Source organism: Branchiostoma lanceolatum, chromosome 2 (assembly GCF_035083965.1).
Source record: "Branchiostoma lanceolatum isolate klBraLanc5 chromosome 2, klBraLanc5.hap2, whole genome shotgun sequence".
NCBI lineage: Eukaryota > Metazoa > Chordata > Leptocardii > Amphioxiformes > Branchiostomatidae > Branchiostoma > Branchiostoma lanceolatum.
Genome location: NC_089723.1, coordinates 7,865,466 through 7,878,741, shown reverse-complemented (window position 1 = coordinate 7,878,741; position 13,276 = coordinate 7,865,466). Strand labels below are relative to the sequence as shown.

The 13,276-nt window shown below is 43.2% G+C and overlaps 1 protein-coding gene across 1 annotated transcript; it reads right to left on the bottom strand.

Annotated features, from left to right (window-relative positions):
* Positions 1 to 4,605: 4,605 nt before the first annotated feature.
* LOC136426631 (apoptotic protease-activating factor 1-like) lies at positions 4,606 to 6,189 on the bottom strand. The gene is made up of 3 exons (XM_066415308.1): positions 5,193 to 6,189; positions 4,953 to 5,049; positions 4,606 to 4,806 (listed from the first exon to the last, which is right to left on the bottom strand). The coding sequence occupies exons 1-3, from the start codon at positions 6,179 to 6,181 to the stop codon at positions 4,606 to 4,608; spliced, it is 1,287 nt and encodes a 428-aa protein (XP_066271405.1). The 5' UTR covers positions 6,182 to 6,189.
* Between the last annotated feature and the right edge of the window lie 7,087 nt (positions 6,190 to 13,276).

The following is a 13,276-nucleotide window of genomic DNA, read 5'->3' as shown; positions in this document are numbered from 1 at the left end:
ATTTTTTTGCATCTATATGGGACAAAACGACCATGGTGCAGTGTCGTATGTGCAGGCCTACCAGCTTGCTGGATTTCAAGATATTCCAAGCTCTAGTTTTGGAGATATTAATGTTTTTTACTTGTGCGGAGAAGACGAAGAAGAGGAAGAAGAGGAAGAGGAAACGTAGCAAAAACAATATGTTTACTTCTGTGAAGGTAAACATAATGATCATAATGATACAGAAGTGTTCTACACTCTCACACACTTAAACCCAAAGTTTGTTCCATTTTCAGTAGATACATCCCCTAAGATCCCCAAGCATTGACATTAAGTTGTGAATTTTCTATGTTTACGATGTCTTAAAAATTATGTCATTTTGCAATGGCATGTAATGGCGCTTTCCATCTGAAAGATAACAGTAGTTTAAAAAACCTTCGGACTATGTGCTAATGTGTTTGTCACGTTTTACTAGAATAACGTTTGTTGCCTGCGAAACAACTCTAAAAGCATGCCTTATTATGGCTGTTAAAGTCACTGTTTTTTTGTTGCTGTTGAACAGTTGTAGTTTGTTAAGTTTACTTTGGAACTACAAAAAGAATAGCCACCCATTCAAATCAATCTCTGCAATCAATCAAATGATGATAAAATACGTACTGTTCAGATTGAATAAATAATGATAATAACTTTATTGCACAACACTTTTAAAGCAGGTGTGTTTCATCATGAGACGGTCTAGGGATATGCAATACCATATCCTCTCTCTTCAGGGTAATAAAACAAAACAAAACAAAGCAGTATCACATCGGTCCACTCGACCTTCGGTCTCGACCAGCACGGCTGTTCTTATAATATAAAGCGGGTGTGTTCTGAGTTCGAGAGTAAGGATGTCACCTATTGCTTATCTACCCACACCTCAGGATCTTGTGAGGTCAAAGACTAGCTAAAGCGTCTCAACTCAAACTGCAGACTGAGTTACTTTTGCGCATGAGCTTCTTTGAATGCATATAAATCGTTGCTGAAAAGACGATCGTCAAATTTACTCATTTTCTGTACTATTTCATGTTTTGAAAACTTACAATCCATTCATTTATCCATTATCAGTAAGTTGTCTGCCATAAAAGAAAAGAAGAAAGTGTTGTGTCAACGAATGTGATTGTGACAAACTCATATATGACATATGAATTTGTCGCACAAACTGTTTCTCAAAGCTTAAAATGCAGACGCATAATGCTCAACACATAAGTTTCATATTTCTGGTGGCTACGGCTGTGTATATGTACATCATTTCATCGCCCATCATCCTGTCTACTTCAGCTGAGTAATCTGAACTTGAATCTTTTTGGCTTTCTCGATCTCAACCTTCTTGTTTGGCCATTTTCTGTTGTACAACTCCAAGAGCTCACCAACGTATCCCTCTGCTCTCTCGAGATCGTCGCCATGGTTACGACGTACCAGACCTTCGGCCAGCCCGAAGAGGGCGTCCGACAAGGGGTAGTCTTCCTTTCCCTTCTCTGTCTCGAGGTCATACGCCAGTTGGAACCAGTCAAGCGCCTCCTCCAGTTTCTTACTGTCGCCATCGTCAGCATAGAACTTTCCTGTGTATGATAAAATGAATAGGATATATGCTATTCGAAAAAAAAAGAAACTTGGATTCAACCATATACAATCTGACTTGTATAAAATCTTTGACACCCTTTAAGGCATGCTATGGATGCGATACTAAGAATATATATATGACCTTAGCCTAAAACGCTACAGCCTTTATTCAGCACTACCACCATTATCGTTATTTTTCTGACAAAAATACTATGTACAAGTATGTTTTGAATGTTGTTTGCATTGACTTGGTTTATTTACGTTTCTAATCACCATAGTTCGTGCAACAAACACCAAGCTTACTTCATCATAATAAAATCAGTAAATATCTGTGTTAGGTTAAGGAACGTCTTATGCAAGGGGCCCCCCTCCCGTTATACATGTACGTTTAAAAAGCAGGAACCCCCACCTGCAGTGTTGTAGAAAGCTGCCAGTCGTTCTGGCCGCTCCACGATCTTTCCATACGCGTTCCTCTGCACCAGCTTTTCTGCATGCCAGATCATCTCACTGCAGAAGTCAGAAATCAGCATTATGTCAATTTGAATCTTAAAAGTGGACAAGACGATTTGTACCAAGTTTATTCTCTAACATATGTATGTCCACCGAAGGAGACATTATACATGTGCAAGCTGATGCTCCAAATGCAAGAAATGACGCTGCTGTTACCTGCACTCGGTCTGTGCCTGCGCGATACATGCAAGTCGTTCTTCTTCAGAGTTGGCCACTTTGATGAGCAGGTGGAAGCACTTCACGAGTTGGCGGTGGCACATCATCAGGCTGTATGGGGATGCAATTAGATTAAGTAACGTTATATGTGTGACACATACTTCACTGGATGTAGACTTATTACAACTGCAATCAAGGAGGTTTAATGTAAAACCTCCTTGCTGTAATAAAACCAAGCAGTTGCGCAAGAAGTTAATATATGCTAACACTAATACTTTCTAGTTCAAGTTGTGAATACGTATTTAGGAGGGATTTACCGACTGCGGTATTGAGTCAAAACTTAGCATACCTAAAGCTGTCTTGGCCAGACTTCTTCAGGACGCCTGATTCGAAGTATGATCCAGCTCCCTCCACGAACTCCGAGTACCTCTTGATGGCAAACTTGACATCATTCCTCAGCTCGTCTCTGCTCTGGAAAAAAATCAACCCCCAAAAAAACTTTCATGTAAAGCATTGCCAAGTGGATTTGATAAAACGGATTAATGGATATATTTACATATGTTATATGTTCACGTATTTTTCGATACGAGTTAATTGAAACCAATCTGGCAGAACAATGTACCATCCTTTTTTTCTGTTATTCTGTCAATATCATGGATTACCTTTGTACTAATGTTTTATATGTTATATTTTCTCTCTACCATAGTATTGTAATTTGAAACTACCGTCACAAGCAGAAGGTCGTTGCTTTCTTACATTGAACTCTTCATGGCTCGACAAGATCATGTGTCCATCACATGACTTACCTTGCCACTTTCCTCCAGACGCAGATACAGAAGAGCGTTAGTCTCAGAAAGAAACTTGTGTATTACTGATATCCCAGTATGCTTTTTGATTTGGTGACACACGTAGTAGACGACTCGCATGTTTTTGATGAGGTTGTCTTTCCCTGCCTGGTCATCTGCATATTTCTCCTGCGTGGTCAAACATGAGATAATCAAGCCGGCTCAAATACAACAATACAATGTATAATGAAGGGAAAGACATTTATACAGTCTGAAATCTGGAGAGGGCCAGAATGACTCCATCCGTACCTTCATGTAGAAGAGGCAGCGTCCCAGGGTGTAGCTGATGGAAGCGTACAGCTCGGGCAGGTAAACCTCCTTCATTTGCTCGATGGGAATGGCGATGCCGTCTGCCACCATCTTCTGGTACTGCGCTTTTGTCAGCGGCTCCTTGTTCCTGACAGACTGGGCTAGACCTGTGGAAGCTTTACCGAGCGCGGTGAACAGAGCCAAGTCTTGCTCTGCAATGACCTTACTCTGGATCATGGTGGTGAAAACCTCGTCAGGCAGCCGCTTGCTCGCCGCGGACAGCTTCCAGTAGAGGACCTCAGCTTCCTTCACACTTTTCTCTTCGACGCTGCTTTGCTCGTCATAGGAGACAAAACTTTCATATCGGTGTGCATGTAGCTGTGCAACAACCTCAGTGTTGACTTCATGCCAGTCAATACCGGCGAGTTGCTCAACGTGATCCTGTCCGAAAAAAAAAAATCAAAATCAAGCAGTTAGCAGCACCGTTATAACAGATTTAACTGACAGTGCCAAACTAACTGCAAATAAGCTATTTATCTAATCATAGCTTACATACCTTGGCGGCCCTGAGATGCTCCTCAGCGTTGCCAGGCATCCCACACTGGGTTTCCATGAAACCGTACACCTCGCTTAGCCGGGCCAGTGCCAGGGAAAAGCTCCCATCGTCGTTTGCTTCCTTGGAGTACCGCAGTACCTTTCCAACATGAGGCTGGAGAAGTTCAGTCAGCCTTCCAGATCTGTAAAGTTAGTCGTAAGAGAAATTATGATGAATACAGTTCATAAAATACATGTAAAGGTGAAAAAAAGACCATTGGGAATCAATGACGTACTTGGTGTATCGGGTGTCCTTGACAAAGTACTTGAGAAGTATGTCTTGTAGCTTCTTCAGACGTTCTTTCTCTTGTTTTTCAGTAAACGACAGACGCATAACCAGCTGTGTCACCTAGTGAACAAGATAAGAGTTCTTTCACAAAGGAGTCACGTTTATGTGCGTCAGCGATGTGCTTGATGCTAGTTTAATTTTTTGTCCTGATTGATTAAAATGTTCAATACAAAACTCTATCATCAAACAATATCACACAATAGGACTTTAAGACACTATGTTCAACTAGACAATTACATATTAAATCGCATGAGTCTACCAACACCATATATCAAAAGCTATGATACTAACTGCTATGCATGTTATGCTTGTTAATTGCAACAATTCTCTCAACTAGATCGGCAATAACAGAGTCTTGTACTCCAATCTAGCAATATTCCCACATTATCTAACCTCGTGAACAGAGAGGACACGGTCATTGTCAAGGCCTTCAACAGTTCCGAGGGACAAGTCCTCGACCTGCATGACCAGATCGTTGAGCGCCATGTTTCTCATGGCGGGCGAATCATTCACGTCCTCCTTCAGGACCACGATGGGGATCCGACTCTGGTCCATGTATCCGGTCAATTGAAACATCGACTTGGTCTACAAGTGGGATGAAAAAACAGGAGGTCAATGATGTTACCGTGACGGTCTTAAACTTTGTGTTAAGAATTCTACACAACTAGCTATAGCGTTGCCTGACTCACATTAGAACCAAATCAGATCTGAAATGCCCGATTGTTGCTAACCTGCTGGTCCAGTTTGCTGACTGCCATGCGCAGGGCGGCAAAGAGGTTTCTGCCTGTTTGCTGGAGCTCTGGTTTCTCGTAGAACTGCGACATCCACCTGATCAATGGAAAACACGTCATCTGTCCCTTTTTTTTTATCATAGTAGGCCAGAATTAACCGCAAGCATATTTAGAAATACATTTTTGCAGTAGCAATTGGAACAAGTGTTTAGTACAATGACTGACAGCAATAATACTTACTTGTCTGCTTTCTCCTCCAATTTAGTCCCTTTCTTCTCAAGTAGAGTCAAGTAGTTTTCCACGGTTGCTTTTGTGTGGCGCAGGTAGCTGCGAGCTGCTGCCAGTCCCAGGGGGAGACCACTGAACTTCGACGCCAAACGCTGCAGTTCGTCAGGTGGATGCTGTTGCAGCTGCATTCGCAGGAAGTCCACTGCCTCGTCTTCCAAGAAGCCGTTGATGGGGATGTAGGACTCGTCCGGAATGGAGACGTTTGCTGGCTGCTGGAGACGCTTGCGGTGAGTGATGAGGAGAATCTTCGACCCCTCCCTTTGTTTCAACAATTCTGGCGAGAGGAAGAGACCGTCATCGAGGTCATCTATGATCAGCAGGACTGGGGTCTTACGGTTGTCGAGGGCCTTCGCCACGCAGGTATCTACTTGGCTGTCATCAGACGGCACGTTTTCCTTCAGTCTCTCAAGGAGAATCTGCTTGTCGGTGAGGAAACTCTTCTTGTCATGGCCGTCCAGCCTCCAAACCACGGCTGTGGGATGGCGCTCCACGAACAGTGCTGCTTGCCACAAGGTAACCTGGGACTTCCCTGATCCAGTAATGCCAGACAGGACGACAACAAACTTTCCGCCTTCCATGATCTGATTGACCCTCTTGGCATCCTCAGAGGTATAGAAATGGCTCACCGCCCTGGCGACGTTGCTTACAGGTTTGCAAACTTTGTCACTGGCCAGGAGGGCTGCCAGGTTGTCTTGTCCCTGCTCCTTGAGAGCCTCACGGAAGGCATGGAATGCATTGGTCCCCTTGGTGGGGAGGATGCGAAGCAGGGTCTGGGCCCTCTCAGTTGGAGATTCTTCTCTCTCGATCACCATGCGGTCCCACTCGGTCAGGACGCCAGAGTTCATGAGAAGTAAGCAGGTCTTCTGTGTATCCAGGCAGGTTGCGATATCTCGACGGTGCTTCCGGAGGAGGTCCAACTGCTCAACGTCCTCGCATACCATGGGGGAGGCTTCCTCTAGAGAAAAAAAACACAAAGGAACAAAAATAAGCCTACATTACCACAGTGAATGCCAAACATGAATAGTTGAAAGGACTTTTCAGACTCTTATAATCATGTCCACTCATATCTCATGTCAGATTCATTCTCCTTCCAGATGTGATCTCTGCGTCGTAAGCCTATTTACTATTTTATGGACCTGATATGTAAACATGAATTGTGGTCATTAGTAATTTGCCTTGAGCACCATGTGGTCAACCTGACGACCTTATGTCTTTAAATTTCTTGTGGGTACTTTCATCAATATGCTCTTGTGGAACAGACATATATTTCTTGATGTCAATACATTTAAAGGAAACCCGAGCAATATTAGGGCCCGAAAATTGGATTTTGAAAGTCAATTTATCTAGTCATTTCCATACATGATTAGTTCAAACAACACTATTACAATGTATAGCGACGTCCATCATGCAAAAATACGACGTCGTTGTGATCTGAGAACTCATTGAAAATCGTCGCCAGAGTTTTTGTAGGCTTGTGAAACTAAGGGGTTCATTTGTACGACACGTTTTTGCATGGTTTTAAAATGCTCAAAGCATGAAGTTATTACACAAATGTGCTAGACAGTGTTAGTAAATGTCACTACCATAAAGATTTCAGCATTGTTTTTTAATTCCATTTTTTGGTCCCTAATATTGCTTTGGTTGCCTTTAAGGCTATTAAAGTGCACTTGCAAAATACAGTACTGTAGTTACAAATTGTGTACATGCTTACCGTCTTCCTTTTCATCATATGTAGACTAAGTAGACTCCAGTGTCTCTGCCACATCTTCGTACAGAGACACTCCGTCGTAGGTCTGCTTCAGAGCCGAGCAGAACGTCTCAAAGGCTCTGTTGCCCTTCCTGGGCAGATTGAAGAGGAGCATCTCCATCTTGTCTGCCTCCGTAGGCTGGCTGTTGATCCGTTCGACATCATCGATGGTGAGGGTACCCTTCTCGTACAGGTAGCCGGTGATGTACCGTGTAGAGACCTTCCTCTTCAGTTCGCGGTGGTTCATGCGAAGCCTGTTGCGGTCACGTGCGTCCATTTTGCTGAGGGGAACATACATTTTCACGGTTAAAGACATTGCCAAATGCTGTCCATTAGACGACACAACAGGCCTCATTTATTATTTATATCAAATATAGATTTTCCTCATTAGCTATGCAAATTAAGTCCCAATTAGCATAATTTGCACTTCATTGTGTACATCTCTGTCTAAGCTACCTGCATACTAAATATCATGGAAATCTGTTGTTCCTTTGTTCAGTTATTCTCCTTAGAAGATTTTCCTGATAACGCCCCTGCAGTTCCAGAGCAAGCTGCTAGGGGGCCCAAACCTACACCACTTCTTTATTACATCACAAGCTATCAGACATCCAAAAATCAAGACCATAGCACGTCCAGGTCAAAAGATACAAAAAGTTCTGCCGCAGTACCAAGGTCACATACAAGGGGGCCCAAAATCAACCTTGAATTTCCGCTTCACAACACCCGCCCACATACCAAATATCATCGTAATCCATCAAGAGGACATGCTTACTACAGTAGTGCGGAAACACAAACACACACACAGACAGACACACCCAAAACTATATCTCCATTTTTCATGGAGATAAAAATCGAAAACTAGCGAAAACAACCAAAAGCAATGGAAAATAAACCAAAAACAACTGATAGCAAAACGAAACAAGAGTTCCACGACCTCATATCTCCATGAACAATTCTTTTCATGCAAATGACTTACACATTTGCATAATATATGCTTGGTCATAAACACCTTTATCTAACTTACATGTTGCAATATTGACAGTCCTATAATTTTCCAATTAGATGAATTATGGTGTTTTGCATTACTTATGCAAAGTAGGAATTTATTTGCATAATTGGTATCTGTTGATGCTCCACTTTCCATGAACTACATATGTTACATGTATTTGAGTCTGATAATGGAAAACACTACAAATATAGATTTTCCTCATTAGCTATGCAAATTAAGTCACAATTAGCATAATTTGCACTTCATTATGTATATCTCTGTCTAAGCTACCTGCATACTAAGTATCATATTGACAGTCCTATAATATGGTGTTTTGCATTAATTATGCAAATTAGGAATGTATTTGCATAATTGGTATCTGTTGATGATCCACTTTCCATAAACTACATAGGTTACATGTATTGGAGTCTGATAATGGAAAACACTGCAAATGTAGATTTTCCTCATTAGCTATGCAAATTAAGTCCCAATTAGCATAATTTGCACTTCATTGTGTTTATCTCTATCTAAGCTACCTGGATTCTAAATATCATGGAAATCCGTTGTTCCTTTGTTCAGTTATTCTCCTTAGAAGGTTTTCACAAAAACACCCTTGCAGTTCCAGAGGAAGCTGCTACGGGGCCCAAACCTACACCACTTCTTTATTACATCATAAGCTATCTGCCACCCAAAAATCAAGACCACAGCACGTCCAGGTCAAAAGATACAAAAATTGAAGTTCTGCTGCAGTACCAAGGTCACATACCAAGGGGCCCAAAATCGACCTTGAATTTCAGCTTCACAACACCCGCCCACATACCAAATATCATTGTTATCCATCAAGAGGCTCTTGAGTTATTCTGACTGGAGTGGTGCGGAAACACAAACATACACACATACACACATACACACATACATACATACACACAGACAGACACACCCGAAACAATATCTCCATTTTTCATGGAGATAAAAAGCCGAAAACCGGTGTTTATGGTGATCAATGAGTATTCACCAAATACCAAAAACAACCAACAAGAATGGCAATACAAAAGTACTGCCTTGGTGACGGTGGCCTTTGAGTAGAAGTACATGGCATGCAAATAAGGTCATCACATGCATTAGTTGATCATCTTCTTCACAGGAATATACAAGTTGTTCAAAGTATGAAAGTCTAATCTAAGCAAAGAAGTATTTCTCAAAATAATTTTTCACCAACCGTGAAGATCAAAATGGGCCATTTGTGCCATACTAGACCGTCAAGAAGTTTCTTAAGACAGCTGGGAAAGATTTACCGATTATTACTGTAATAGGGTGCGATTATGATATAGCTGAGTTTATTCACAGTGCTTTCTAAGATTCCTTGAGGATGATGTCCGTTCTGATGACCTGTTCTGAGAAGGAGTGTAAGCGGGCACTATTTCCTCTGAATGATGGCTAGAGTAATGGCCCAGAAAGAGATAACGATGCTTCTGTCCAGGGGGGCAAATGTCTTCTAGGTTGATATGACCTTATTTGGGACTGTCCAGTGCCCTCCTTAGAGGAAATGACGCATGATGACTAGATAGAAGAAGAATGTACCTTTTCTCAGAAATACTTACGTAGGCGGATAGAAAGTGTATAAATGCATAAGACCATGTACTAGAAATCAGTCTGGACTAGAGTTAGTCCGGAGCGGAGATTCGATGTAGAGAGAGGACAGAGAGCGAAAATACAGATCAACGTCTTCACGATGTAGCGACTCCTTGTGTTTCCTTGGGTTGAGCGTACCACTAACATCGCAGCTATACTAACGAACTTCGTAAGGGACACACCATCGAGGCCAAGGTCACAACAGCTACCCTACACCCCTTACATTACCTCCATGAAATGTCATGGAGGTTATATTTTCAGCAGTGTTTGTGTGTGTGTGTGTTTGTGTGTTTGTGTGTCTGTCTGTAAACAAGATAACTCAAGAACGACTGAATAGATTGGTTTCATTATTGGTGTGTTGGTAGGTTGTTACAAAAGCTGGAAATGATTAGATTTTGGGCCTCCTGGCAACTTTCCTAGGTACTGCAGCTGAACTTTCAGGTTTGATATCTTCTGTTCTGGACAAACTATGGTCACAATTTTTGGTTGGTAGATAGCTATTGTGGTCAAAAAGAAGCAACATAAGATTGGAACCTCTATATATAGCAGACTAAGCTTTCTTTGCAACTACAGGGGACGTTTCAGTTGCAGACTTCATAACTGGATAAATCACTGACAGCTAAATCAAGAGAGGATGAATGAATTTTCATGATTTTTGACCTGTAGGCTGCTTTGATGAAGACCAACACATTGGTATGTCATTTATGGAAATTAGGACATGATTTTCATAATTAATGTGGATTATTTATATTTCAATTGTGCTAAATGACAGATGCTTCATTCTCATTACCTTCGGCCAACAGAACGCAACAAAGGTCAATCTTGGGCCAAAAGGCCCTGTCACACTTGTGCGTATAACATGAGCGTGTGAGTTGCGTGTTAACATTTTTGTCATACGCCGGCGTGCGCCCAACACGCACCTAATGCGTTTCTCAATCGTTTTGTGATAGTTTTAGGCACGCAGGCACACACAAGGCACGGCCCAGCACGCCTGATAGTTTTGAAACTACCGAAAACTTTCGTGCGAACACTGGGACGCAGCTCAGACGTTGTAAGAACGCAGTTCACACGTCCGACATCGGTCGAGTAAGGTACAGGCGCGCTTTGTGTTTGCGTTCCAATCGCCGTAATACGCTTCTCTTGCGGCACGATCTCTGCGCAGCGACCACATCGCGCACTTGCAGCGCAGATACAACGCATGATGATCGACCGTATAGCGAATAAGAATATACGTCACGAATTAGTGTCGTTCGTCCTGCGATCGGCCAGCGCATTGCACGTACCAGTAGCGTCTGGCAAACGCACAGACAGCTAACGGATATCGTTCACATAGCGTGCTCGACGAACATCCGGGGCATATTCCAGATTTGGTATAGATACGAGGGCACCTATGACTCCAGGGTGGATAGACCTTCCGAACATGGCAGATCCAGGCCATAACCGGCGACACCCCATGCTTGCTGTCATCCAACAACTCCATCTCCTTCGTCAAAGAAAGAGAAGAAGGAGAAGAGCACACCAAAGGACCGCCTGGGTCCGACCGTGGATAGAGAGAAGACAACAGTTTGGGATCTATCGCCAATTAATTGTGGAGCTACGAAACGAAGACACAAGGGCCTTCCATACTTACACTTCTCATTGGTTGCGACACATGCCGGACTAGTGGCCGCAAGAAAGTACAAGTGGCAAAAATCCATTCTTCCCTCTCAGTGAGGTCCTTGGGCCCATCTCCGCTCTTCCTCTTGTGTAGCCTTGTGAATATGTCCTTAGTGGACCTCCACCAGCCTTTCAAGTAGGTGGCTGTCTTTTCTAGGTCTTTCGCCTTTCGTTCCATAGAGCTTCTTTTAAATCTGTACGTTTGTAGCGGATCAGCTTACTGTTCCAGAGGATATCGTTCTCGATCCATTCCACCAAAGCCTTTTCTACCTCAGCATCTAGGGAGTAGCTGGTTTTCTTTGCTCGTGGCTTTTGGGGGGTAGCAGACGAGGCCTGAGGTGATGGTGACCCTGAGGTCTGCTCCTTCTCACCACCCGCGTTTGCAGGTTCGTGACCAGGGGAGTGAGACTGGACAGCTTCGCCTGTTGGGGCCGGGGGACTGTCTTCAGTACCATGGCCAACACAACCATCACGGTCACCTACAGCATCAGGGGTGTTAGACGCCTCAACGGGTGGTCCAGAATTAGACGAGCCACGGCCACGGCCATGGCTAGCGTGGGTGGAAGAGCCACGTTTCGGCCGGCGCCCCATGTTGTTGTAGTCGTTGTGGGCATTCGGAATGCGCTCAGCACACGCACCTGATGCGCAGCTATTCGCTGCAAAGATAAGAGTATTGCGCACTTCATATGCAACTTACACGTGTCTCAAACGCATTGGATGCGCTGAAGTCGTTATTCACACGCTATATGTGCGCCGCGCATAACTGGAAAAAAATTGATATTTTGAGCGTACAACTGCGTGTTGTCAAAATGCAACACGGAACTCACGCGGAATGGCTTATACGCACAAGTGTGACAGGGGCTAAAGGGCGGTTTACTTTCAACGCGGACGGTTATCCGGAAATAAGGCTCGGGCCGGAAACCAAAAACACATTGATTCTTACGTTTTCAGCCGTGTTGGTATTTTATGTCATTTCACAGCACTGATTATGAGAAATGTGGGTTGGTGGGGGTCGGGAAAATGAAGGTCAAGATTGATAAGGAGCCTCCTAGCGGCTACCTACAGTATTGAAGCGGGACATCAAAGTTTTTAAGTTCACGTTCTGGATGTGCTGTGGTCGTGTGGTCGATAGCTCTTCTGGCAGAAAGGAAGTCGTGTAAGTTTGGCCCCCTTGGCAGCTTGTTTGGAACTGCAGTGGGCATTTGGAGGAGGATAACTCAAGTAGGGTTTGGTGGATTTTCCTTGTTTTGGGCAGGTAGGGACTTTTGATTATGATTAACATAATGAGATGCATTCTATGCAAATCATGGACTTATTTACATGATTAATGAGGAAAAGTTGATATTCTCTTTCAATGTGCTACGGCATTTTGCGATGACGAACTACATACGAGGACACCATGACAGTGTGACTGGGGCTGGGATTTTTGGGTCAACATGTGGGCACTGCTTTTCATAATGTGACGTCAAGACATATGAACTGAGAACCATGACACAGAGAGAAAAACCGCTTGATATATTATTGATTATGTAAATAAGGACATAATTTGCTTAATTTGTGATTCCAAAGTTGTAAATGAAGGTAATTTGATACCTGCGGTATTCGGTAGTTAGTTGAAGATGAACATCATCAAACATTAAGTATACAAACCAGGGCCTCATTTGCATATATGATAGAAGTGATAGAATTACAAGCAGCATTGTGTTTTCCCAAGTATCCCAACATGAAGTAAAGCGTAAAGCCAATCTCCCTGAATCTAGCCTTAACAAGGACATTTGAATGCAGACCCCTGTAAGGCCAATCCATGCGCTTCATGATGGGAAATACAGGAACACACCATACTTTTCGCAGTTATATCACTTCCCGCCACGGGGCGTAACCACACACAGAAAAGGCCAGACCACTTTTTCCGCCCTCTAAACCAGAATGGACAGCTTTATCCGCTGTCCAGACTGGACAGCTCTTTCCGCCAACCCGGCAGAGAGAGCTGTACTAAGTAAGTTACTAAGTTTG